Here is a 25,438-nt window from a genome sequence, read left to right as displayed (position 1 = left end):
CCGTTTTTCATAGAGCACGATCATTAGAAGCTGTACGACTTTTCAATCAAACCAAACTGATCTTTACATAGATTAGTAGTGTAATTACGAGGGAAAAATGTGATTTATAAAGCCATTAAATCGTTAGGGTGAAAGGTAGACTAGACTCTTTCAGTTGCTAGTTTCCATGCGATCGTGATGATGATCGTTCTTCTCTGTTTGCTGGTGGTTTTCCCAAAGGTACGAAACCTTTTTTTTTCACGCGCTATACCGATTTAATTCTAAGGACTCTCTTTGGCAGGGATGTGTACCCGAATTGGTACTGAAAACAACAAAAATTGAGTGCAAAACAAATCCGCAGTTCGTTGAAAATGTCACATGTTACCTCAAGGCGGTAGCTTGGGAGAAGTCGCTTGTTCAAATGGACTGTCATCTTAAAGAACCCTTAAGGAATCCAACCGTAAGAAGGAATACTAATTTTTAGCGAATAATATCTGAGAAAAGTTTGCTTGCAGGTGCATATTAAGCTATATAAAAAGGACTATAACAACCAGTATAAACCATTTCTGGCGAATGTTGCGTTTAACTTGTGCGACTTGATAGCTGGGAAGGCTTTCCTACCCTACGGCCTGTTGATGTGGAAAACATTGAACAAGTTCACGAATGCCAACCACTCTTGTCCTTTTGTTGTAACTAGCAGCAAAGATTTCTTCCTAGGGACTGAATAACTCCGTTCTGAACTATTGTAGGGTCATCTCTTCGCGCGGGACATGGTTTTCGAAACCAGCAATTTACCGTCATCCATTCCAATGGGGGCATACTGGATATCCTCGACATTTTTCGAAACCTATTCGGAAGGGAGCAAAGCGAGCTATGGCACTGTTAATTGGTATTGGGAGATCATGCGAATCAAGAGGAAACCAAAAACAATTAAGGGTAAAAGAACTACATTGACCGTCGTGATGGTTTGAATTTAAATTTAAATGTGTACCAAGCGTTACCTGACGTTTCAATTAAACACACCTGGCAGCGCTGTCATTATTTGCATCGATTTTAATTTGAGGAACTGCCACCACCAGCGATCATCTGTCGCGTGATTTATCGAAGCACTGCCATCTCAATTGCGAAACAAAACAAAGCCGCCAAGTCCCTCAGCTGATTTAAGCTGGCCAATTGTTTGGGCGAGTGGCATGGCATGGCAGTGAAATTTTAGTTATAATAGCTTCTAACATTCTAAAGCTGAGCCCGAGTATCTCCTCTCAACCGAAGGCCAGGTCCAACAAGGGCCACCAAAATGGACAATCTGGCTGCCACGGCTGACGGAGCTTCTATTTATTCGCGTACACTCGTGTTCCTTAAATGAAAGCATTCAAGCCGAACCAACATATCAGGGAGATGTCAGTGAGCGATCGTTCACGAGTGAACTGTTTTAAAATAGGGCTTTTAAATGCTTTAATATGTTCAGTATAAATCTTGCAGTCCTGGCCATGTACTTCATAGCACTTGTGGGTCTGCAGCTCTTTCTTCACGGAACGTTGGTAAGTATAGTCTGTGTAATTCGTAGTTTCCAGAAAATATTTAATTCCGCCATTTGTGGACAGCTCTGTGAACCGTCTGAACCCTTCTCGGCGAACCCCTCGAACCCCCAAATCATAACTAATTGCATCTGCTTGCTTAGGTACGGATTCAGCTCTTTAAAAGGGACTACAGCAACCAGTACCAGCCATTTCTTGTGGACGTCATCGTTAATATATGCGATTTCCTTTCGAGGAGGAGTTTTATGCCCTTTGGCGTGATTTCTATTAAAGTGGCCAAACGGTTTACGAATTTCAATCACTCCTGCCCGTATGCGGGTCATTAAATCGCCCGCGGCGCCTACCTCGACGAGTCTTATTTGCCAAACTATTTTCCATTAGGTCTATACAAAATCAACATTACCATTATGGAGAATTACCAAACCAGGCCACCAGACCATGCCGGTGGCATTGTTTGGTATGTCCAGTCTATGATACCGGTGATAAGGAAGAAGAATAAGAACTGAATCGTTTTTTTTATGTTGTAATTCGTTAAATAAATGTGGTTTAAATCGGTTTATAATGTTACCCAAGCTGTGAAGACCAGCTTTGCGTATAATTTAATGTAATTAACAACTAAATTTACATTTAAATATCGTTTAATTGAGAAAAGTAAATTACTTTTTAAATGGAAACCTATATTCACATACGCATCTCGAAATCGGATTTTAGTTTCAATAATGCGTTTGTCAGTGGCTTTACTTGTTGGCGCCTTGCTGATCTGGAACGTGGTAAAGTAGTTGTTAGATAATTGTTGTAAATAAGGTTTATTTGAACATGTATATTTACTTCAAGTGCTGCGAACCTAAGGTAATATATAAGACGACGAATTTAGAATGCTTCACCGTTCCAAAGCTCAGTACTAATGCCTCCTGCATCCTGAAGGCCATAAACTGGAATATGGCCGTGGCCCAGATGGATGTGTATTTTCTGCAGCCTGTGAACAATATGACGGTAAGCGAAAGCTGAAACATTTTCCTGCAACTTGAACGCCATAGCCATTGATCTAACTTTTCCGATTGCAGGTTCGTATAAAAGTCTTTAAACAAGACTACAGCAATAAGTATCATCCTTTTTTGGTGGATGTTTTGGTTAATCTATGCGACATTATTGGCCGAAGAAATCATAGCCCTTATGGAAAGTACATGTGGAATCTGATCAAACGTTATACCAACTTCAATCACTCATGCCCATTTGTGGTAAGATCGAAAACTGTAACTCTATAGCTGGCAACTTCATGTGACTTTTTATTTCAGGGCCACATGTTTGCACGTGATTTATTCATAGATGAGAGCGTTGTGCCTATTAAGCTGCCATTGGGTTACTACCAAGTTTCGCTGACTTCGTTTGAAAACTACAGAGACAAGCCACCCCTATGTCTGGGTACGATCAAGTTGTATGCCCAGTCCATGATTCCAGTGACGTCGAAACGAAATAGAACCAAGCCAATGAACAGAACCAATATCCAGGATACGCTGCAAACCGCCATTATACCCATACAAATTGGGAATTAAGTGGAATACTAATGGAGAAAACTAATTTCGACTTCATCTAGTTAAGTACCAGCCGACCCCAGCAGATGGCAGAGACTCCTGTCTCTGGCGGCTTCTGTTTTTGGTTGATGACAGCAAGCTTTTAAATTTTTAAAATTGTATTTTATTGTTTATAATAAATATATATATTTATATACGTAAAGTAATATTAGTTTAAGACTCGTTATTATACATATTGTAGGCTGCTCAAGATGCTGATTTTTATTCGCTTTCTGTTTAGCTTCGTTTATCGTTAGACCTTAATCTAGAAGTATATCTTACAAGAAGTGCAACTCTCTTTTCATATTTGTTTGTTTGTTTGTTTTTGTGGGTCTTAGACTACAAGTTTTATATACGTTTTTCAATCATTGTCTTCCATTAATGTTAGCTATTTTATGTAATGGTGTGGGTAGGAGGTGCTTAACTGTAATTTAGGTGTAGGGGTTTATTAATCATATGAAAAATACTTTTTAGCTTTAAGTATCGAGTGGGGCAGGGTAGGGTCGGAGTTCACAACTTAAAAGTAGTTTCGGTCAGTGCTATGCTTGAATTCTTTTACTCTTAAATGAATGGCATAACAGGATTGCAAATAAAACATACATATAAATGTATAATATTTCACGTAAAGAATATGCAACATGAAACAGCTAAAAGAAACCATAATGACAAGGGACGACGCGACGCGGGCTATATGAATACGCATGGGATATCGATTAACAAGAATAAATAAATAGACTGTGAACTTAGTGACGAAATACTAGATGAAATAGGTATTTTTTTCTATTTCTCGATACGTAAAAAGGAACAAAATTATATTCGTAGCTATGCATTCGTATCTCTTCTATTTAGAGTAGTGCATACATACATATACTAGTCAGAAATGAATACGATGCAATGCTACTCTCGTAAATTAGGCTAAACATATTCCGCCGCTCCATTCGGGCAGCGGGGGTAATACGAGTAGTTACAACTGGTTTGGGTGTGTGTCTCGTCTTTGCACTTAACGTTTAATGCTAGCTTAGTCGTATAAATAATTTAAATGTAAGATGCTCTTAAGTTTTTTCTTGAAATGTACATATTTGATTCCTTTACAACGCTGTGTCTGTTATTTGTGTGTGTGTGTGTGGGCGTGTTGAACAACATTTGATTTTCCTTTTTTCGATTATATGTATAAAAATAAATTTTCTATGCACATCCAACATTGTAGTAATATCAAAGTTTTTTTAGCTTGGCTTTTTGTGAGTGTTTCTTATACTGATTCTATTGCCCTATATCCCAAATTGCTCTTTCCCTTCCCCGTGCCCCATGGGTGGCCAAATGCGACGATTTCAATCGAGAACTGGGAACCCCTAACGAACTGTTGCTGACGAGCCAAGGCTTAACTATGAAGTCAACGCCTTGCCGCATGAGCAACACCATTTATGGATCTGTGATACATTTGCTTAATCGACTGGCGATTCTTAAAAGAAATAAGTGGTCGGCATTATGGTGGCACTGTTCAAAAATCGACCCATTTGGCCACCCATTAGCCCCTACGCGGCAAACAGCTGGGCAGCAGCAGCAGCAGCCGCCTGTTGCTGTTGTTGCTGCTGCTGCTGCTGGTGGTGCTGTTGTTGCTGCTGGGGCGCAACATTCGCCATTATGGGAATGGCCGTGCCGTCGGCCGTCAGGAGCAGGGTCTGCGTGGGCGCCGCCGAGGTCTGAGGTGCCGGTTCGGCCATAGCCACGTTGCCCGGCAAGGCGATGAGCTGATGCTGGCCGGCCTTGTTCGGATGCGGCACCTGGGTGGCTGCAATGATGCTGCCATCGGCCGACTGCAGCAGGATCGTGTTGGGTGGCAGATTTAGGTAAGTAACCGTTCCATTGGAGCTCACAGTTTGCAGCTGCAGCGGCGGCTGTTGTGGTGCCGAGGTGAGCAGCAACTGCTGGGCCGCCGGGGCAGTCGCTGCCACTGGCGTTGGTACTGAATGGCATGGGCCATCGTTGTCGGCCGTCGTCCCATCATCCTCCAGTTCGGGCTGCTCCTCGCAGTGCTCTTCGTCGATGATCTCCTCGACCAGATCATCCTCGTGCACCTCCTCGATGAGCTCCTCTTCGTTCTCAATGTAGTTGCCAGCATCAGCGGTGGAGCTACCCGCATTGACGCCCCCTGGGGGTGAGGGTGTGGGCGTGGGCATGGCCAGGTAGTTGTCCCCAGACTTGGCAGTCAGGGCCGTGCCCTTGGGAATGCGGAACTTGCGCAGGATTTGAGCGGTGGAAGAGGAGAGATCATCGTCATCCTCTAGATCTTCGTCGAGCTCCTCATCCTCCGCTAGCTCCGCCATTTGTTCCGCCTCCTCGTCAGTCAGTTCCGGCTGCTGTTGCACCTGCTGCTCTGGGGCGACGATGACCTGTCGCTGGTTGCGACTGGGCTGTGAATTGACGCGCAGCAACGTGACACCGCCCGCTCCGGCCTTGGCAGTGCCGTTGATGAGGCTGATGGGCTGATGCTTTCCAGGGCCGCGGGCGGCTAGCAGGATCACCGGCGTCTTTTTGGCTCCGGCCTTGAAGCCATTGATTCCGCTGCCACTCACCACAGAGACACAGTTGCTAGCAGCTCCAGAGCCGACGTTGGCGTTGCTTCCACTGTTCGTGTTGAGGGGAGGAATGAGAGATGAGACAGCATTTGCATTAGTTCTGGGATTCGGCACGGCATGGGTCTGGTGGTTGGGGTCGGGCATGGGCATTCTTGTCTTGTGTGTAACAAAGTCGGCAAACTTGTCGACGAAGCTGCTGTTGAGAGTGCCCCTGTGGTTGTCGCTGCAACTTGTGCTGCTGGCTAGGCGCCTGGCACGTGATTTTGATTGTGCCTGCTTCAGGACGATCTCTTCGTAGTAAATGCGATTCGCTTCCGCTTGGCGACGCTGCAAGTCTTCAGTGTTTTGGGTACGGTTCTGGTTCTGGTGGTTCGTGTTGGTGGTGGTGGTGTTGTTTTTGTTGTTGGTGGTGGGTATGTGAATGCTTGGTGTGTATGGCCGCTTGAACATTGCCTTCTGGTTGTTGTTCTTGGAGATGTGGTTGTGGTTGTTGTGGTGTTTAGAAGAACCTGTGGTTGTTCGGTTGTTGTTTTTTGTGATTCATGTCGCATGTTGATGAATTTTCGTGTGCAAATCATAAGAAATAACACAAACAACGGACGAACGAAAAATTATTTTCGTGGGTGAAAAAAGAAAAAAATAAAAAAGAACATTTTCATTAGCAATTTTGCTTCAATCTTCTTATGTGGTTTCGTTTTGGTAATTTGGTAATTTAGGTAGGCTTAATCACTGTTAATCTGGGTTAGTAAATTATAATTGTACTTATATGAATGACTGATAGCTTTGTGGAAATCGAATGTATGTTATGTGGATGTTGTGTGGATGCCTGCGGATTATTCCCCTCCTCCCCCGCTTTCCATAGCCATTCACACATGCATGTTGCAAGTGCAATCCTGGCCTTACCATGTGTGTGTTGCCAAACACTGGCACATGCATGTATGAATATTCGTGAGGACAGGACCCTACTATTCCGTTAAGCGATGGTCAAAGAGCCAATTGGTAGAGGGACGACATTCGGTTAGTAACAAAACGAGGGGGAAAAGGGTTACGCAAGAAACACAAAACGAAACGAACAAAAACGAAAAGCGAATAAATAAAAGTACACATACCTTGCACTAAATGTCCAATTTTAATTGATTATGTGTTAAATTTGTTATTTTATATATTGGTTAAGTGTGCTGTGGATCGTTTATGCAGCTTATAGTATTTCATGATGATCGGATCTTTTTTTGATTTTCTGATGTTACACACAAAACACACACACAGAGAGAGGAACAGGCACAACAAGTGATGATGGCGGAATGATTGATTGATTGGTAGATCGAATGGTTGAATGAATGCATCAATGAGCTGAGACAGTGAGTATTATGGGTATATACTTTATATATAAGTATTTTGAGGGTTGCCCAGCTCAGCAAACATTGAAAATTGGCTTCCATTTGCGTTGCTTTTTCTCTCGAGGAGGCATTTTCTATTTCTATCACTCTTGGCGTTTTCTCTTGTTTCAGCGAGAGTGAGTTTATAGTTTTCATTTGATTTGATTAAATTAGATTTTTTTGGTACTTTGGCTGCAGCTTTCGATGGCGGTTCAGATTGTTTAAAGGGCTAATAGCACGGCCTCTGATATATCGTAGCTGTTAGCGATTTTTTCGATATTATGCATACGCGCGTGTTATATTGGTTTTTTTGTTTGATTGATTGATTGATTGGTTGGTTGGTGGGTTGGTTGTGTGTACATAAAATAAAACAAGAGAAAAGAAAGAAAAAGAACAAAATTGCATTGAGGTATAAAACGTATTTGAACATAAACTTATGTCTCGGAACAAAAACCGGGCAACAAGTTGATTACTATATATCACATTAGGAGTTAGGAGTGTTAGGCGGGATAAACGATGATATTAGGGGATAATTGGAGGATGAGGCAGGAAGCAACAAGGCACATTCTATGTACAGCGTGGAGAGTGGGTGAAACAATAAATAAATGCACAAAAATGTTGGCAAATATCGTGGGAAAAAAAAAAAAAACTAAGTTCTACTAAATAGTAAATAAGGTTACTCTTAGACGGTACAAAAGAATAATTATACTAAATAAAGTAAAATATGCATAGGACTAAGTTAAAACTAAACTGGTAAATGCTTAATGTACATTTTCGGTGGTTTCCTTTCATTTAGCTTTTATTTTTATTTTGTACTTTCATTGTTCTTATGCGTTGTTCTTGTTGCAGTGTTTTTTTTTAGTAGCATATAGTACAACGGCGTTGATCGACACTAAATACGTGGAAATGGGAAACACAACGGTACACAAGCGACTTGCAGCTTCGCCGCCGACTACTGAGCAGATTCAACGGAAAGAGACAGATAGAGGAGCATTTTAGGGATAAGACAGAGAGAGAGAGAGAGAGATATATATATAGAGACAGATACTAGACGAGCGTGTTACACTAGGGAAAATATAGAGAGATACAGAGAGACAGATCTAGAAAAGGGATGTAGAGTAGAGTAGATTAGGGAGAGGGATTAGCGGAAGTGTTTACCTAATTTCTTTGGTCTCCAGCAGGGACGATGTGTTCACATCGTTCACCGCATTGATCATCGATGTGGGCGAGAAGGGCAGGTGGTACATGGAGCCGGCGTCCAGGGTGTACGCGTCACTGCCCTTGATCAGCAGCTCGTTCTTCAGCTCCATGAACTGTTGGTGCGGATTGTGGGTCGCGAACTGCTGCTGCTGCAGCAGATGCGTCTGCTGCTGCTGTTGGTGGTGGTGATGCTGCTGGTTGTGGTGGTGCTGCTGCTGCGTGTGCGCGTCTAGGGCGTTCGCGTTGAGCGTGGGCTGGAACGTGTACTGTGAATAGGGGCACAGATCGCCCATCTCCCCCGGTTCCAGCTTAGGTTGGAAGCTCTGCAGGCCATCCGGCGTAAGGATCTGGTAGCTCTGCACCGTTCCAATCACGTGCTGCTGCTGCTGCTGTTGTTGTTGGTGCTGCTGCTCGGCCGTCGCCGGCGTGGCCGCCGCCGTGGAGCTCAGGTAGGTCACGTTCTCCATCTCGTAATGGGGTTGCGACTGCCCCTCCACCTTAACCACTGCCTGCTGCTGCTGCTGATGTTGCACCAACTGCTGCTGCTGCTGTTGCGATTGAGTCGTCTGGTACGTGGCCGTGGTCGCCTGCCCTCGCTGCTGCGGTGCCGCGGCCGTCGTGTATATCGTTTGACTTCCGTCCAGCTGCAGGGGCACCAGGTTACCCGACTGGTCCTGGATCATGATGCTCTGGCCGTGCAGTTGTTGCTGGAGCAGCGCTTGCTGCAGCTCCAGCTGATTCGAGTAGATGAGCGTCGTCGTGGGCCCCGTCCCCGCCTGTCCGCCGTTGGGCGTGGTCGCACCGCGCTGCAGAGTCATGGAGCTACTGGCCCCTGGATTGGCCAGGGCCAGCTGAGCGCCACCCGGCAGGATCATCCCGCTGAAGTCCAGCGATGGCAGTGTCTGGAGCTGCTGCGGCTGCGACGTCGTGGGCGCCAGCGTCGTTGTGAGTGTGTGCTGCATGGGTTGCTGCTGCTGCTGCTGCTGCTGTTGGTGCTGGGACTGGGACTGGGATTGCGGCACGGAGAGGCTCTCCGAGTTCTGGACATCGTCGAGCACGCTGTCAATCTGCGCCAGGCGCTTCTTGGCGGGCGTGCCGGTGGGGGTGCCTGCGTCGCTGGCCTTGGACTTGCGGACACGAGGTGTGCGGGAGGTTCGCGGTCGCTTTGCGGCCGGGGTGCCGTCCCCCTTGAGGGGCGTGATGGTGGCCGATGGCGGCATGGGGACGTCGCCGTGCTTGTCCTTCTTGTGCATCTTCATCTTGTCGGGGCGCGAGAACTCCTTGTTGCAGATGGGGCAGGCGAAGATCTTCCGGTTCTGGCCCTCGTGAAAGAGGTAGGCGTGCCGCTGGAAGCTGTACTTGTTCTTGAACGTCTTGAAGATGTCGTTCTTGGCGCACACCAAGCAGTAGGCCACCCCGTCGATGATGTGCTCATAGCGGGCGATGTCCAGGCCCCGCACACTCATCTTCTCCAGGTACTCGCCCTGCTCGTCCTCGGCAATGACGCGCGTCTTCCGCTTGCGCTTCTGCTTGGCGGCCGCTGCCGATCCCGACTTGGGCACCATGCTAGCGTTGGGCTGGTCCCCGGAGGATGCCTGCTGCGGCTGCTGGTTGGGATCGTCTGTCATGCTGGAGATCGTGTAGGTGACCGCGCCGGCCGCCTGCTCCGCCGCCTCCGCTTCCACCTCGGCCTTGATCACCTGGTACTCTTCGTAGTCCTGCCCCTGGTCGAGGTCCTGCTCCTGCTCCTCGTACTTCACCTGCAGGCCATCGTCATCGTCATCCTCCTCTACTGGCTGCGGCTCGTACTTGATGATGTCCGCCGCCACGGCACTGCTACCATTGCTCAGGCAGTCGCTGCTCCCCGGCTCGCTCTTGAGCACATGGTACTCCTCGTAGGTGTTCCCATCGAACTCGATGATCGTCCCGTCCGTGTTGACCAGGGCAGTGGTGGTTGTCGTTGTGGCCGCCGGCGAGGCAGCCACCGACACAGGCGTGGGCGTGGCAGGGGCAACAGATGCGGGCATGCCGCCATTATAGTTCTCGAAAACTATGGTTGTTGGGGTCTGTCCGTCCTCCCCGCTGGTGGTGATGTAGTGGTACTGTGGCTGTTGTTGCTGTTGCTGTTGCTGTTGCTGCTGCTGCTGATGGTGGTGCTGGTGGTCATGGGTGGTGTTGGGATCCACGCCTCCGTTCGTGTGGGCGGTGCCGTTCGTGTGCAGGATGGAGGACGAACTAATAGTTGTGACCACATTGTCTTTTGTTTATATATTTTTTTTTGGAAAATACATATTCGGTTTGGTTCATAAAAGATGTGTTTGAATGTAATATTTGCATAAATCAATAAATCAATCGTAATCGTAATCGGAATGGAAATCGAAATCAATCAATCGAAATCAAAACTAATGTAGTGCAAAATGATAACTACTCGTACTTGTCCGTTTGTACATATACTCGTATGTACATATATGTATGTAGGTTGCATTGGGATATCAATATCCCTTATCCCACACACTATATATACAGTACAGTACAGGACCTTCTTTAGGTATATCAAAAATATATATATATATAGAGAGACAGAGTGAGAGATTGGTTTTTGTTTGTCGGTAGAATTTGTGTGTTTTCGTACTTAGATCTAGTTTATAGCAATCGTAATCGTAACTCTTGTACAGTACTCGCAACGCAATAACTAAACAAATAAAATACATACATAGTTCAAATACTTCAATAACTGAGTGTACAACGGAAGACAGCGAAAGTAAAATTTGTGAATTGGCCAAAGTTGGAGTATCCCCCACCCCTTCTAAGGGGAGGGATAGTGCAGTGTTGCCAACGGATAGTGTCTTTGGTTCACAGATAAGAAACAAGAAGAGAAAAAAAGATAATCTATGTATAAAATTAACTTAAAAATTTAATAAAATCCAAATCTAAAAAATAAATAAATAAAAAATGCCAAGTCGCGGCTCAAGTGCTGCCCAATTGTGTGCGCATGATTGAGGAATGGGCAGCACTATTTCGGCTGAGCAACTGGTCACACTGGACACCACTTGAGCGCGCGCGCATCATTCGTTCGAACTTTAAATAAACATAAACAATAAGCTTAAATTAACTAGAAATAATAATTATAATACAAATAATAATTGAAAAACTAAAACCAACAATTTTTGAGCCTTTTTCAACGCGCACAGCACGGAGTTCCCTCTGGGGAAATGATTTGTGCATTTATTTATATATTTGTAGATTTTGCATAATTTTGATGGAAATTTGACATTTGAGAGAAGAGACAGAGACCAATGAAAGTGGAGGAGTGTCGTGTCGGAAAATAAACACGATTATTTAGTTGGAAAAGCATTTGTTCTTGTTAATCAGGTGAGGGTTTCATTTGGGTTTCAATCGATTGAGTGGAGGATGAGTCTGTCTGAATCAATTCGTATGTTTATTTTGAGCACCGCAAATGGAAGAAATAATTATTTTTCTTTACTTTTATCTGTTTTTTTTCTGGCAAAAAACAAAAACATTCACATATAATAATTAAAAATTGAAAACAGATCTCCGATATTCTCGATGGATGAATGATTCGGCATGAGATGGAATGAAATGCGGACACTTACGAAATAAAATTGAGTAAATTTGAATTTGAATTTTGGCCAATTTTTGAATGTTAAACAAATAAAACAGATACGAATACTATATATATATATATACATATACATATACATATACATATATATGTGTGTGTTGATATATGCGGATCGGTTAGTTCTGAGAGCTTCGACATGACACCAATTACGAGTACACAAAGTGGGTTAAAGTTGAACCAAACACAAAGACTACAACCAACAAACAAACAAAAGGAACATTTAAGTTAAGGAATCAAATCACAACACAAAAAATGATAGAAAAGACACTTACCGGCAGCGTTGTTGTTGGCCACGCTAACAGCAACATTTTGCTGCTGTTGCTGTTGGGGACTGCTTGGGACTGTCGTCTGATATGTGGCTGTGGCAGCCGTTACGGCCTGTCCATTTGCATCACAGAGTATTTCGTTTTGCAGCTGATAGACGTTTCCATCGGTGCTGCCATACTGCTGCTGCTGTTGCGGCTGCTGCTGTGGAATGCCATTGAGAGTGTTGGCTGCCGGCAACATATTGACGTAGAATATCCGCTGCTGCTGATGCTGATCCTGACTAGATGTGGATGTGGATGCTCCGCCTGCTGGAGCTGTTGCTGCTGCTGGCTGACTTAGTTTTGGTATTTTGCCCTCGAACTTGCGCGGCTGTTGCATGAAGGCCAGCGATTGCTGCTCCTTTTTGGCATCTGGAAAATGGCAATCGGGGATATTTTAGTGTCTGTTTTAGAGTACAGTTTTCAAAGATGTTGTTTTTGAGTGGTTAATATTTGTTGTAAACACACACACATATATAGATATGAAAGGAGTATGGAGCATGGAGGCAGTGGGAATGGAATAAATGGAGGGTTTGGCAGCAGCAGAATCAGAATCGAAAGCAGAACAAACACTGAAGATTGAAGGCCCAGAGACTTCAGGGAATAGGTTTTAGTAAAACAGTTTTGGTTTTTGGTTAGTTTTAAGCATAGATTTAAAAGCGTGATCGTATATTTGTTGTTGGGAGCACTCTTACAATTATATTTAAAACAGAACAGAATGGAATCGAATGGAACAGAGCTAGAGGACTTATGTATGTAGGTATCGTAGGTAGGTTAAACACAAGAAACAGATATAAGATACAAGATACAAAGGGAGAACCGCACGACAAGTGACAGATGCAGGATGGGGCTAAAGTTTTATTTACATTTGTCGAGGCCACGGGTGAGTGGCCTTCGACCCATCCACGCGGAGGAGTCAGTGGGTGGGGGAATGCTGGAGAGTCTGGGAAGGATATGGATACTGAGATAATCTGGATCTGGCTGATGGGATCACGGTGATGATGGATTGATGATCGAATTGCGGTGGTTATATGGATGCAGTGGTGCAGTCGCTAATTAAGCTGCTGCTCTCACCTCCATCGCTGCTAACCGCCGCCGCATTTGGTGTCGCAATTGTGGTTGCTGCCACTAAGGCTGCTGCAGCCGGCGACACTGCAGAGGACGGGTCCTTTTTTCGCTTGGACGGCGTTTTGCGGGTCGTCGAGTTGCCCTTTCCGCGTCGTCCGCCACGCGACGTCGAGGATGTGGAGGAGGCCGGCGATGCGGAGCGCTCGTCCTTGGTGCGTGGACTGCGGCCGCGGCTGCTGTTCCGCGAGTTGGTGCGACGGTGATGGGAGGCTAGCCAGTCATCGTCGTAGTCCGCATCGTACCGCCGCTTCGCCTTGCGTCGCTTAAATTCCTCCTCCTCGTCATCGTCTTCTGCAGAGATCAAAAAAGAGACAGAGACAAAGAGAGCGAGAGAGAGAGAGTGGAAGAAAGGGAAGAGATTGAGGGATTTTAGGTCAGATCTCGAAACTCTATAACTGGCCTACACACCTGTGCCATCGTCCATGTACTCAAGCAGCTCCTGCTTGGTCTTGAAGTCCGCAGGACTTTGGAGACTGACAGCATCCTCGTTCGGATAATCGCCCTCGCCCTCGATACCCAGATCGCTCGTGTCCAGGGTAAGCACGCTCTCCTTCAGCATGGCCTTGACGTCGTCGGGCACATTGGGATTCTGCTGGATCTCGTCGAGATCCAGGTCGGGATTGCGCTCCTTAAAGCTCTTGGCTATGGTGGGATTGCATTGCTTCTTCATTCTGCATAACAAAGGAGAGGGAGGGGGGAGTCAATGCGGGGGAGTCACGGAACCTGCATGGCTGGGAAACCTACTTCTTATCACACAGGAGGACATCGAGCTGGGGCGGCAGCGGTGCGGCTGTGACCGTTGTACCACCGACGGGATCCTCCGGATGCCGGCCCACATCCTTGCCCTCCATCCACATGTCGTAACGGTCGCTTTGAAAGCGCTTCACGAACGTGTCCATGGAGATCTTGACCATGTCGTTGCTGCACGTGCACTGAACCTGCAATAGAAGGTCGACCCGCATGAGTGGAAGCTGTCCTGAAGAGGTGGGGGGAGGATCTATGTTTACCGCTCGCTTGCCGTATTCGATCCAGCGCTCCATGGCAAAGTTTGTGGACTCGGCGCAGTTGAAGCCATGATTGAAGCCCGCATGGTAGCCAAACGGGAAGGTGATCATGATCTCGCCCGACTCCTGGGTGATCTGCAGGATGGAGGGGATGGAGGATGGGGGTGTCTTAATGGGGACTATCTCTCAATTTGAAAGGAAGCTAACCTTGCTAACGGGGACATTGTGCTGCTTGAGGATCTGCGGCGATATGAGCGTCATCTTATGGCGCAGATACGCATTGCAGTTCTTGTAACTGGCCGGGAAATACTGATTGGCCACCTTCTCCAGCCGGCGGCCATACGCCGGTGGCACGACATACCACGTCTTGGCTGCCCCAAAGTGCAGATAGTTGATCGAATAGAGGTCCATGTCCTCGGTGTGCCACGCGAACGTTGTCTTCCACATGCCAAAGTAGAGATAGGCGGTGTTCACACCATCTATCTGGATGTTGTAGTCCTTGTTCACGTAGTCCAGTATCGTGCCCAGTCTGTTTATGTTCCAACTCTGCAACACAACAGCCAAAGGTTGCAATCGAACTATCGGTCACAAAGCCCCCAAAGAAACACTTACATCCTGGTCGGGATCTGTGATGCTGCCACTGACATCGGCCCCATAGATGGGCGCCACATAGGTGATGTTCTTCCAGTACTTTCGCTCGAGATCCTCGTAGTCGAAGTGCTTCGGTGTGGCGTAGCGCTCGGTGCTGGCGAGGTCGCTGAACTGTTTCACCGTCAGCGGCTTCTTCTGTATGTTGATCTGTTGGTAGTAGCCCTGTTTGCCCGTCACCACCTGGCAGATGGGCGCCGGAATCGTCACATTCAGGGCATCCAGATCGGCATAGCCGCTGCGCCGCGGTATCCACTCCGCTGGCGGCACCACCTTGGCCAGGCCGGCCTTGTGGGCGCCCTGTGATTCCATGTAGGCTACGTATTTGGGAAAGTCTTTGAACTCCTCCCAGGTGGGTCGGAAGACCATGATGCGCGGTATGTCGGACATATTTACTTGAGCTAATAGCCCTGCTCTCGCTCTGTCTGTCTTCTCTTCTTTCTCCTAATTTCTCCTGCTTCTGCTCCGATCCTGGAACTGTGATAAAAGGCAGAGAGGCATTAAAACTCCCGCATTCATCAGATATAGCACTCTATCTGAAGGCTCTGACTCTGGCTAAATGCATTCGGAGAGCCCATTAATCCGAAGCAGATGCCTCCTGCCTTTGCCTGCCTGCTTGCTCCGTCGCTGAACGCTGAACGATCGCATCGGATCGGATCGGATCGGTGCGGTGCGGATCGTTCTGCCTGGCACAAAGCAAACAGAAAGAGAACAGCTGCAACTTTTTCGTGCGCCCTTTTTTTCTGAATGGGCGAGGCAGCAGCGACGGCGGCAGCGACGAGGGTGGCAGGGGCAACAGCAGGCATTCGTGCCGTTGATAGAGGCTGGCAGGATATGCAGTTGGTTGTGTGCCTCTGCCACTGTTTGAGCAGAGGATCGATCACCGCTCTCCTCAAATGCTAGACAACAGCAACAGCAGCAGGCATACCCATTCCCCATTCCCCTTCTCTTTTTGTTTCTGGATAAAACCCATACAAAAAGAAGTGCAATGATCTTAAGGACTAGATATTGTATCGTTAGTACTAGAATGGGTTCGAATCATATATCATATCATATCATATATCCTTAAACTAGCTGGAAAAGAAAGAAGCTGAAACTTGTAGAGTATATTTCGAATATCAAAGAATTTGTTAAATAAAAAGATGCTTTTCTTATGTTATTCCATGAGAAACCTATGAAAATATTAGACAATTATCTTAGATCCGTCAGATTACTTATCAGGATAATTTCACCATTCAATTTAGTTGTTAGATGAAAGCTGATTAAAGCAAATTTAAAAGAAACCCAAATTTGATAATTCATCTGATTCCTTATAAATACACTCCAGAAATACTCTGGCAAACCGATTCCGTATATAAAGACACATTAAAAGTATTTGATTTCAGGTATACTTTTCTCCCACTATAGCATTTCGCAATTTTTCGCAATGTATTTCTGTATACACCAAAATGCCAAAAGGATGCCCCGCAATAAATTATGCCAGAGAAGGGGCAGGCAATTAATTAATGCCCAGGACCCTTCCGCATCCTTCCCAAATAGAAAACGCCCAATAAGCAATAATCTCACATCTGTATACTTGTATTAACAACTTTTCCGGTTTCCGCTTGTTTTTTTTATTCCGTTTTTCGATTTTACTGTCACCATAAACAGATTGAAAGCTTTGCAGCAGCAGCAGCAGCAGTCAGGAAAGGAGCGAGGACAACCAACGCCGTGCGAGACATCCCAGCGCGAACTAGATGAAAATTTACGCAATTTTGGGCCACGCAGAAAACTGTACCACCACCCGATGAGGCTTCGATGTGTGCGAGAGAGAGAGAGAGAGAGAGCGACGGAGAAGAGAACGAAGCAGCAACGATGGGCAGGGGAAATGGAAGGGGAGGGGCAAAGGAGAGGGGGAACGATGACGAAGGATAATGACGAGTGCGCAAACCTATTTGCTAGTTGGGTTCGTTAGTGTTTTCACATGGAGAGAACGAGACAGAGTAGACACAGGAGCAGGAAAGAGAGAAAGAGAGGGAGAGAGAGAGGACCAGGCAGGATACACAGAGGGCTATACAACATAATGGGCGAGTGGAGAAATCAACGAGTAAAGGGGGCGAGTGATGAGTGGGATATGTGTGTGTGTTTACAGGAGTAGCTGTGTGTGTGTCGTTTGTATGGAAAGATGAAATTTAGAACTCACTTGTGATGTGCTTCGATGAGTTTTTGTTCGTTTCGTTCTTTTTTTATTTATGGTTTACTTTCTGAGGTCCTTCGTTTCGCTCGCTCGCTGTGTAAATCCCAACAAAATGGCAAAGAATTCAAGTATCTGAGCGGTGGTCCAAAGAGGCAGCAGTGGTTTCAGTGCTCTATAATGATTCGTAGTTTATTGCACATTATTTTATCTGCATTTGCAAATAAAAAATATCTCTATATTTGCTTGTTTTTTTTTTAATTCTTTCACAGAACTTTTTGGTTTCACAATTTCTATTTAGTTTTCGTTTAAACAAACTGATGAATTGATTGATTTTGCTTTGTTGATTTAAAATTTTTGTAAATGTTGTCCTGCAACATTTGGTTATCAAATGGCGTCGTTGTCTTGCGTTTTCCAGAGTCTTTGACTCGGGTTTCTTTCTTTCGTTTTTGTGTGTGATATTTTGCGGGACGGGGGGCGGTGGCTCACGAGAGTATCAATATATATGTATGGCCTGTATGTATATATAGCTATGTATCTGGCTCTTATATGCGAACTATAAACACACACGGCGAGCGCGGACCAGCGGCATGTCTGAGCTGTTCGAGCTGCGAGAGAAAACTGAACCACAGCCTGATGCCAGGACGATGGCGACGCAGTCGTCGATGGAACAACTCGCTCGCTCGCACACACACACACAGATACTCGCTCACGAAGGCAGCCACATACACGCACACAAATACAGCACACAGGAGCTGGAGAGCGTTGTCCTTTTAATGCGAATGCTTTGGTAAAGCATAATTTGAAAGGAAAATTGGTATAGCGATGGCAGGAGAGAGATCCAGCGACAGAGCGAGAGCAAACAAGTTTGGCAGGATAATGGATGGAGGAGGAAAAATGTGGAAAAGCGGCAGTTGGCAGTCATCTCCGTCCCCTGAGGGCTCACTGGTCCCTCCATCCACATCCATATCGACATCCATCTGTCAAACAATGCATTTTCCTTTTTCCTTTTGGCAAACTGCTTTGCTGTTCATTGCGAAAACGAGACGTGCCGAATGGAAAATGCATTCATTCGCCATTGGAAACGCTCTCGCCTCGCACTTGGGCTTCCCCTTAGGTATCTCCTTCGCTCCGTGTCTCTCTGTATTCTCTCTCTATCTCTAGTTTCATCCTGCCTCTCTGACTAAGCCGAGGCAGAGAAATCGCAAGGGGCTTAGTCCTCATTACGGATTGTCTGGGCCTCGTATCCCATATAATATTTTTGGCGAGGATCTGCATAATCTCGGACTTACAGTTCGGGGATCGGAAATCAGAGGCAGGTAAAAGAAGGGTAGCCCTCCTAACGGTAGGAGTCCACTTGAGATGTGGACCATGCCGAGCACTTGAAAAGGTGTCGTATGTCATGAAATTGGATGTCTGTATATTTTTAAAATACATCCAAGAAATAAAACTGAAAGAACAGCCATCGGAAAACCCAGTTTTAACATCTCTTTTTAGGAGGTATGCGATCTTGAGAGATAGATCTTGCAGTATCTGATGTAGTACAATTATCTTTTTTGTGATTGTTTTCTAAGTGGATGGGTTTAACTTTGTAATCTGGGAAATGATTAGATAAAACAAAAAATACAACGCATAAGCAAGATCAGTTAGTACATCGTCAGATCATTGATAAGAAATGCAGCCAAGAAACAAGCTCTGTTATCATCTGTTATGATCAGATTGGAAAAAGGTGAAAACCTTAGGGAGACAGGCTCTACCACTGTGATCCCTGTATGCATCTGTCCAAGTATTTAGCATGGAAATTAGCACATCTGCGATTGGAAAGGATAACTCAAACTGCAGTAATTACGTCAGAGCTGCAAGTTTCCCCCTGTTCCGGGGAGAGAAAACCCATACAAAAAGAAAGAACAGACGGACCATAAAGAACTTTTTTAAATGAAACAAGGCGAATGGGAAAGAAACCGACCGAACGGAGCAATTATGACAGAATGAAACGGCGTACGAAATTCTGTGAGGAGAAATATAATTTACAACATGTCATTAGCCGGGCAACGCCTATGCAGGAGAGGGGGAGAATGGAAAGAGTGGAAGGGGAGTAGAAGGAGTCGTACTCCGTGTGGGGAGCGGGCGAACGGCAGGATCAAAGCGTGACCAGAAGAGAGACCCGTGTGCGCAGAATGAAAGGAATGGGCCACACTGCGCTGCAGGACTACAACAAACAACAAGAAAAAGCGACTGGGAAACGCAGCTATGGGAGTGAGAGTGGGAAAGAGAGAGTTAGAGTGCGAAGGGGAGCCACACAGATCCTGCGAGACTGAAATTACTTGTTTTTCAAAAGTAGCTCAAGCGGAACGAACCGACAGAGAGAGAGAGAGAGAGAGAGAGGAGGAGAGAGAGAGGTTGAGAGGTAGAGAGCTTATGGAAGCGAGAGCTTGGACGAAAACAGCGAGAATGACCAGACGGCGGCGTCAACTTCCGGCAGGACATACATATTCACGCACACACACACATAGACAGAGAGCTGCATTTGTGTACACAATGTGGTCATTGACTGAACGGTAAAAAGCGAAAACAGGAACCAACAACAACTGCGGTAGTAGCAGAGGAACAGCAGCAGCAGCAGCAGCAGCAGCAGCAGAGGAGCAGCCGCAGCAGCGATGACGTCGTCAAAAGAACACACGTAGAGAGTGCCATAATGCGCGTCCCCTTTTTCCACATTCCCATTTCCCATTTGTGCATCTACCTCACGAACACACACGCACGTATGCCTCAGCTCCTTTAGTCCGTGCATGTGCATGTGTGTGTGCTCGGCCGTGTCTCGTGTGATTTCACAAAGCATTTCTCTAATACAATTTCTCATAAAATTTCAATTCGAGCCTTGCGCCTCAGCTGCGACAACAACTACAAGATTATTTATGCTTTTTTTTCTTGTTCCTGCTCTTGCCGCTGCTCCTGCTCTGAAGCCGGCGCTGACGCAGCGACTGCTTTGCAGTTGTTGTTTTATATCCTTTTGTGACGACTAGCACGCGCGTTCACATCTGAAATTAGGCACAGTGGGGAAAAAAGTGTGCGCATAAATTAACAAAAAAAATATGTTATTTTATGGGTATTTTTTAAGGTTATTGGTGATTTTATGATATTTAATTATGTAGAAAAGTCTATACATCTTAACATCTGTACTCTCTAATTTTCATAATTTTTGTATATAATTTTTCATACTTCTCAAACGATTGCGCAACATATTTTATCGGTACTACTTCTTATACACTTTTCTATACGTTTCTTATTTTGAATTTTTTTTTGGGGCCACAAATTGCTTCACCATTTAACGCACTCTACAATTTTCGATAGAACGCCAACCACTGTGCATCAGCGCCGACATCGACATCGACCCGACCAAAAAGCAAAGCACGCGTCCCCTTTTTCAAGTTTCCCTTTTGTTGTCCTTTATCTCAATTGCACAACTGTTTGGCTTTGCCGTTGCCTTTGCCTCGTTTCTGCCTGTTCTATGTCCTGTGTCCTGTGCCTCTCTTTGTGTCTCTGTCCTCCTCCCTTTGCGTTGGTTCCTGTGCGGTGCCGCTTGACGCTTGCCGTTGTTTTGTTTTTGCTTTTGCCTTCGTTACATTTTATGTTCACTCTATGCGTGTGTACTCGGGTGTGTGTGTGTCTGTATGGGTGTCCTCATACTCGTAGCGTCCATTACTTTTTGTTATTGTTGTGTATTAAAGGTAAAGGAAAAGGAATGACGAAAAACCGACGACAGACAGAAAAAGAGGCAACGTTCAAAGCGCATGACAACTTTACAGTTGCAGGCTTTCAGCCCACTCTCTCTCTCTCTCTCTATTATTCTCTGGCTTTAGTTCTCTCTCTTGCTCAGTGTTTTCTGTTGTTTGGTCTCTTTCTAGCTGCCGTTCTCTCTCAGCTGCCGTACGTACGCCCAGCAGCTGCCGCCGCAATCTAATTAATTCTCTTTTACGACGTCCGCCTCGTCCGCCATTGTTCGGTTGGGTTTCAACGTTTTTCGCATCTCAGCGTCCGTCCCGTCCCCCCTGCCCATTTCAGTTTTATTGGTCAGCCATTGTCGCCATTTTGAAAAGCGCAAAGCAAAGCGGTAAAATGATATCAAAGTACATATACAAAACGGTAAACTTGTCATCTTTTCAGTAGGCGCGTGCTCAAGAGGCGTGCACTTGGACATCCCATCCCGCAGGATGAAAGTAAAGGAAACAGCAGCGAGAGGAGCCGGAGTCGCTTTCCTTGGTATCCTCCAAACATAATGCTCCAGATTCAGATCTGTTGCTGATGGGCAAATGTAGAACGAGAACGAGGACGAGGCCACTCCATGACTACCACTTGCTCAAACCGAGCGACGTCTTAAAGAAGGTCAAGTTCTGATTAAAATGGAACACAAAGGCCAGGTCTGGATCGATACAAAAGAAATTCAGATCTGTTTAGAGTTGAGAAGATAAATCCCATTTCTAAGGAAGAGCACAGTATGGAATCTCTTCCAATATTCTCTATTTTTTCTCAATTGTTTTCGAAAGAAATCTGTAATCGCAATCTTGAACCCATGAAAGTAGGAAGCAATGATCAATTTATTCCCGTATTTTCCCTTAAATTCTGTGCCAGGAATGCTCCAATCAGATCCTAACCCTGCACAACATCATCATCTAAAGTTAAAGTTAAGGACACGACATTCAACCCTTCAAAGAGCTACGAGCAAAGGCATTCCGTTCCATATTCGGATATCTGATTGGGTCAATGCCATAACGTAACCCCACACTTGTATTAATTACACATACCCTCTTACAATCCTCAATCGGCCCGAAGCACCCACCCACCCAAGAGAATCCTCAACCTGTTGAGCTACCAACTTGTTACCACTTCGTCCCGTTGTTGAGGGTTGTCCGTGCACCTGACTTGCACGGGACTCCCCGAGTTGCCGGATGGGATCTGCGGCGAAAACACCACCTACCATGGCCGTAGTCGTAGTCCTAGTCCAGGTCGTAATTGTAATCGTCACCGTGGTCGGTGTGGGCAAACAATGCGAGTGAGTGCTCATAAGCGCCGCTTCTACGGGGGTATGTTTATGTTTTATGAATGGGAGCGCGCGGAAGGACGCTCCTTGCTCTAACTACCACCGAATCCACTGAATCCCTGCTCTGTTTTGGTTTTTGGTTGCGTATTATTATTTTTTTTTTTTGGGAAAACCCCTAAAATTGACGAAGACGTTGTGTGGATGGATGACATGCCGGCACAGGAACACGGCACACGCCACCAGTACATCATGGAAGGTGGTGGGTTAAAACACATGAACGGAGACCGGAGACCAGAGACCAGAGACCAGAGACCGAAGACCAGGAGAGCGGATGCGGTCGGTGCCAGAGACAGTCTGGCTGTGTGCTGGGGTTGCTTTCCATTTGTTTACTTTTTCTTTTGGGGGGTTTTCCCAACGTCCTTGCACCTACAGAAGGCCACAGAACAGAACCAGAGCCAGTGCTCTGCGTGTGAGCGGAACCACCCCGTGCGCCATGTGGCCCAGAGTGCCAGTGCGCCAATATGTAGGTCGGTGGTTGCTCCGGCCTTGGCTCTGACTCTGGCTCGGGCCATGTCTCTGTCAGAATCGGTGGTGATTCCAAAAATATACCCAGACATGTCTAAGGGTTACTCTGCCGCACACACTTTTTGTTTATAAACATTGCGCAAAAACAGCTGACTTTTGGCCATCCATCCCCCAATCGTCGAGTGCGTCGTCGAGTGGGTAGGCTCGGCAGAATCCGGAAGGAGAGGAGTGTGGAATGCCCCAAAAATAGCAGTGCCACACCTGCACGCACAGTACTTATTCGAGCGGGCAGCCAGCCAGTCAGAGCCCCTCTTGCTCGGAAAGAACAAACGAGTGAGTGAGAGCAGCTGTCTAGGACTCAGCACCCGAGGACTGTAACGACAGATGTTGGCTGTAAATGCAGTGAAAATGTGTGTGCAGCGATGTCTAACTTTGAGTTGCAGCCGGCCGTTGCAGCCCGTTGCCCGGGAACAGCAGAGCACAAGGCTGAACCCGAGACAGTAGGGATCATGAGGCACGGTCTGCCCGTTCTGCCTGCTGTTGCATTGATTACTTCGTATCTGCGGTCGGGGTCCGGCTGTAACATCTGTCCTGGCCTGGCCTTCCTTCTCAACGTGAGTCCTTTGGGTCCTCTCTTGTGGCATGTGCCACATAGATGGACTAGACCTGGCATCTGCCTTCGAATGTGGCACCCAATTCGATTGATTGTCTGACTCTGCTCTATGTGTGTGTGGGAGAATGGCTAGGATTCCGAGAGTTTTATTGGACCTACAACGATGCCAACGATGCAAGCCCTAATGGCAGCTGCTCCAGCATCATCTGCATGATCCAAATGCTGCCTCTCTCTTCGTTTCTTTGCCCCCAAAAAACAGCCCAAACCAGCATAAAAAACTTCAACGTCCACGAAGGAACAGCTTTCCAAACACATTCTCTCACAGCTGTAACCCAATACCAGAACCCGTAGGACCTGGGATAGGGATAGGACATACAGGAAGAGGGGACGACGATTGCTCCCCCCAATCCATGGCAGACCCCAAAAGAGGGAAAAGTTTCAAATTGCATTCTGAACAACTTGTGTCGGAGGGACATAAACCGGTATCACACGAACACGCACAGGACAGGCACAGGACTTTACACCCGATCCTGATCCCGATCGCGGAACGGAACGGAGTGAGAGATTACATAAAAGTTTCAGACGAAAGGCGGAACGGAACAATAACTGTAACAACATTTTGAGATTTCCGCTTGGGGCTTCTGGTTACCGTCAAGAAGGATGTGCGGAAAAAATCACAACTTCCCTGACATTCCCCTTCCTCCTGCAGGCAGCTGCGTTGCGCCAAGCCCATTGTGAACTGTATTTGCGCAGGCGTACATTGAACTTTGGTCCTACCATCCATCCATCCATCCAACCATCCATCCATGCATCGTTCGAGGGCAGGTAACATTCAGACGCTGCTGCTGTCTCCGAACCGACCCAGACGCTCAGACACTGCAGCAGATGTTTCTCTTGACGGCTGCCTTGCCTTTGTCGCAGGTCAGTTGTTTGTGCCCCGAAAGAGTTGATTTCGTTATCCTGTCTGGTTCTGCCTTTATTTGGTCCTCCTCAAACATTTGTTTTGTCTTTGTTTGGTTAAAAGGAGTCATTACCCGAGAATATCGAGCATTTGTGGTATTGCGAGAAGCACTGGGGTAGGGGTGTACGGTTCTCATGGGTACAGCAGAAGTTCTTGCAGTTCATCCGATACACAATGTAGTGTGTTTTTCATGGCAAGCACTTTTCAAAGTCACTTTTCAAGCCATCCCCCATCCCAAACACCACCCCTTGAAAAGTTCGCCCCAAAGTTAATGCAATTAATTAAAGGCCTAAAAGGGCGGTAATGCAATGACTGGGCCCGAACCACAAAAACCAGAAAGACAGAGAGAGAGAGAGAGAGAAATAAAAGAGCGGCGAATGAGCCATTTTCAAATTGAAAAATCGATTTTGCCCAGAAAAACGTAATTGGAAGACCCCCCCCCCCCCCCCCCCCCCCCCCCATAGATGTTTGTTCCCTTTGCAAAACTTACCCGCTTCTCCTCCGATGATGCACTCTGGTCCCCTTTGTAGACACCTTTTCACATGCTTTGGGCCGATTCTCCACTGATTTGTAGCAAATGTTGTTCCAGATTTTAGCAAAGTTTATTCCAGGTAAAACAGCCGCACACTGTACGGTACGAGGAGCAGGCAGGAGGAACGGAACACTTGGCGGCGGCGGCGTACGTGACCGAGAGTATGTGTACCGTTCACAATAGACGCGTGTGTGGACGCAGTTTTATTTACAATAGATTAGCTGCGCGCTGCACATGTCTGTGTCTGTGTGGAATTGTAGTTGTGGGTGGATGGCACTGCCTAGTGGCGAGAGGTGCAACGGCGGAGTCAGTATCGCTGGCTTTAGCTTTTAACTGTTTTGGTATTTATAAATGTAAGCAAACAATTTTCTAGCCCGTGTGTAGCAGGCATTCCTATAGGAAGATGAAGATGGCTGCTTATCAGAAGCGTCTCCTCTCGAGGCACCACACATAAAATACTGATTTGAAGTACATTTGCAATGGCAATTGTGAGCAGCAGCAATCCGAGAAAAACTTTACGCTTAAAAATCTCTCCGAGAACGTTATTTTGGCTTTTTAATTTAATTTTTGCGAAAATTCTTTTTCGTGATGCAAAAATGATTAGTGCGGCCAGTTTCCAAACTGCACGAAA

The 25,438-nt window shown here is 46.3% G+C and overlaps 2 protein-coding genes across 10 annotated transcripts; one reads left to right on the top strand and one right to left on the bottom strand.

Moving 5' to 3' along the window:
* Positions 1-93: 93 nt before the first annotated feature.
* On the top strand, positions 94-3,365 carry LOC108159854. 2 transcript variants are annotated; one of them, XR_001775369.2, is made up of 5 exons: positions 94-219; positions 281-439; positions 495-668; positions 729-1,517; positions 1,658-2,081. XR_001775369.2 is itself a non-coding variant. In XM_017293447.2 (5 exons), the coding sequence occupies exons 2-5, from the start codon at positions 2,234-2,236 to the stop codon at positions 3,065-3,067; spliced, it is 642 nt and encodes a 213-aa protein (XP_017148936.1). In that variant the 5' UTR covers positions 1,073-1,517; positions 1,658-2,233; the 3' UTR covers positions 3,068-3,365. The 2 variants fall into 2 exon arrangements, 1 of the variants encoding a protein (XP_017148936.1); XM_017293447.2 differs by lacking the exons at positions 94-219; positions 281-439; positions 495-668 and adding exons at positions 2,349-2,507; positions 2,579-2,752; positions 2,810-3,365 and having other exon boundaries at positions 1,073-1,517; positions 1,658-2,284.
* A 150-nt stretch (positions 3,366-3,515) lies between these two features.
* Positions 3,516-25,433, bottom strand: LOC108158417 (histone-lysine N-methyltransferase 2D). Of its 8 annotated transcripts, none has more exons than XM_033392260.1 (10): positions 24,766-25,433; positions 14,930-15,442; positions 14,525-14,863; positions 14,321-14,452; positions 14,058-14,251; positions 13,722-13,984; positions 13,260-13,604; positions 12,153-12,557; positions 8,196-10,494; positions 3,516-5,710 (listed from the first exon to the last, which is right to left on the bottom strand). In XM_033392260.1, exons 2-10 carry the CDS (start codon positions 15,353-15,355, stop codon positions 4,618-4,620), a joined length of 5,496 nt encoding a protein of 1,831 aa, XP_033248151.1. In that variant the 5' UTR covers positions 15,356-15,442; positions 24,766-25,433; the 3' UTR covers positions 3,516-4,617. The 8 variants fall into 8 exon arrangements, with proteins under 8 accessions (XP_033248151.1, XP_033248152.1, XP_033248157.1 ...); XM_033392261.1 differs by lacking the exon at positions 24,766-25,433 and adding an exon at positions 17,148-18,004; XM_033392262.1 differs by lacking the exon at positions 3,516-5,710 and adding an exon at positions 6,077-6,170.
* Positions 25,434-25,438: the final 5 nt, after the last annotated feature.

This window comes from Drosophila miranda, chromosome 3 (assembly GCF_003369915.1).
Source record: "Drosophila miranda strain MSH22 chromosome 3, D.miranda_PacBio2.1, whole genome shotgun sequence".
Classification (NCBI taxonomy): domain Eukaryota; kingdom Metazoa; phylum Arthropoda; class Insecta; order Diptera; family Drosophilidae; genus Drosophila; species Drosophila miranda.
This window is presented reverse-complemented; position numbering and strand designations above follow the sequence as displayed.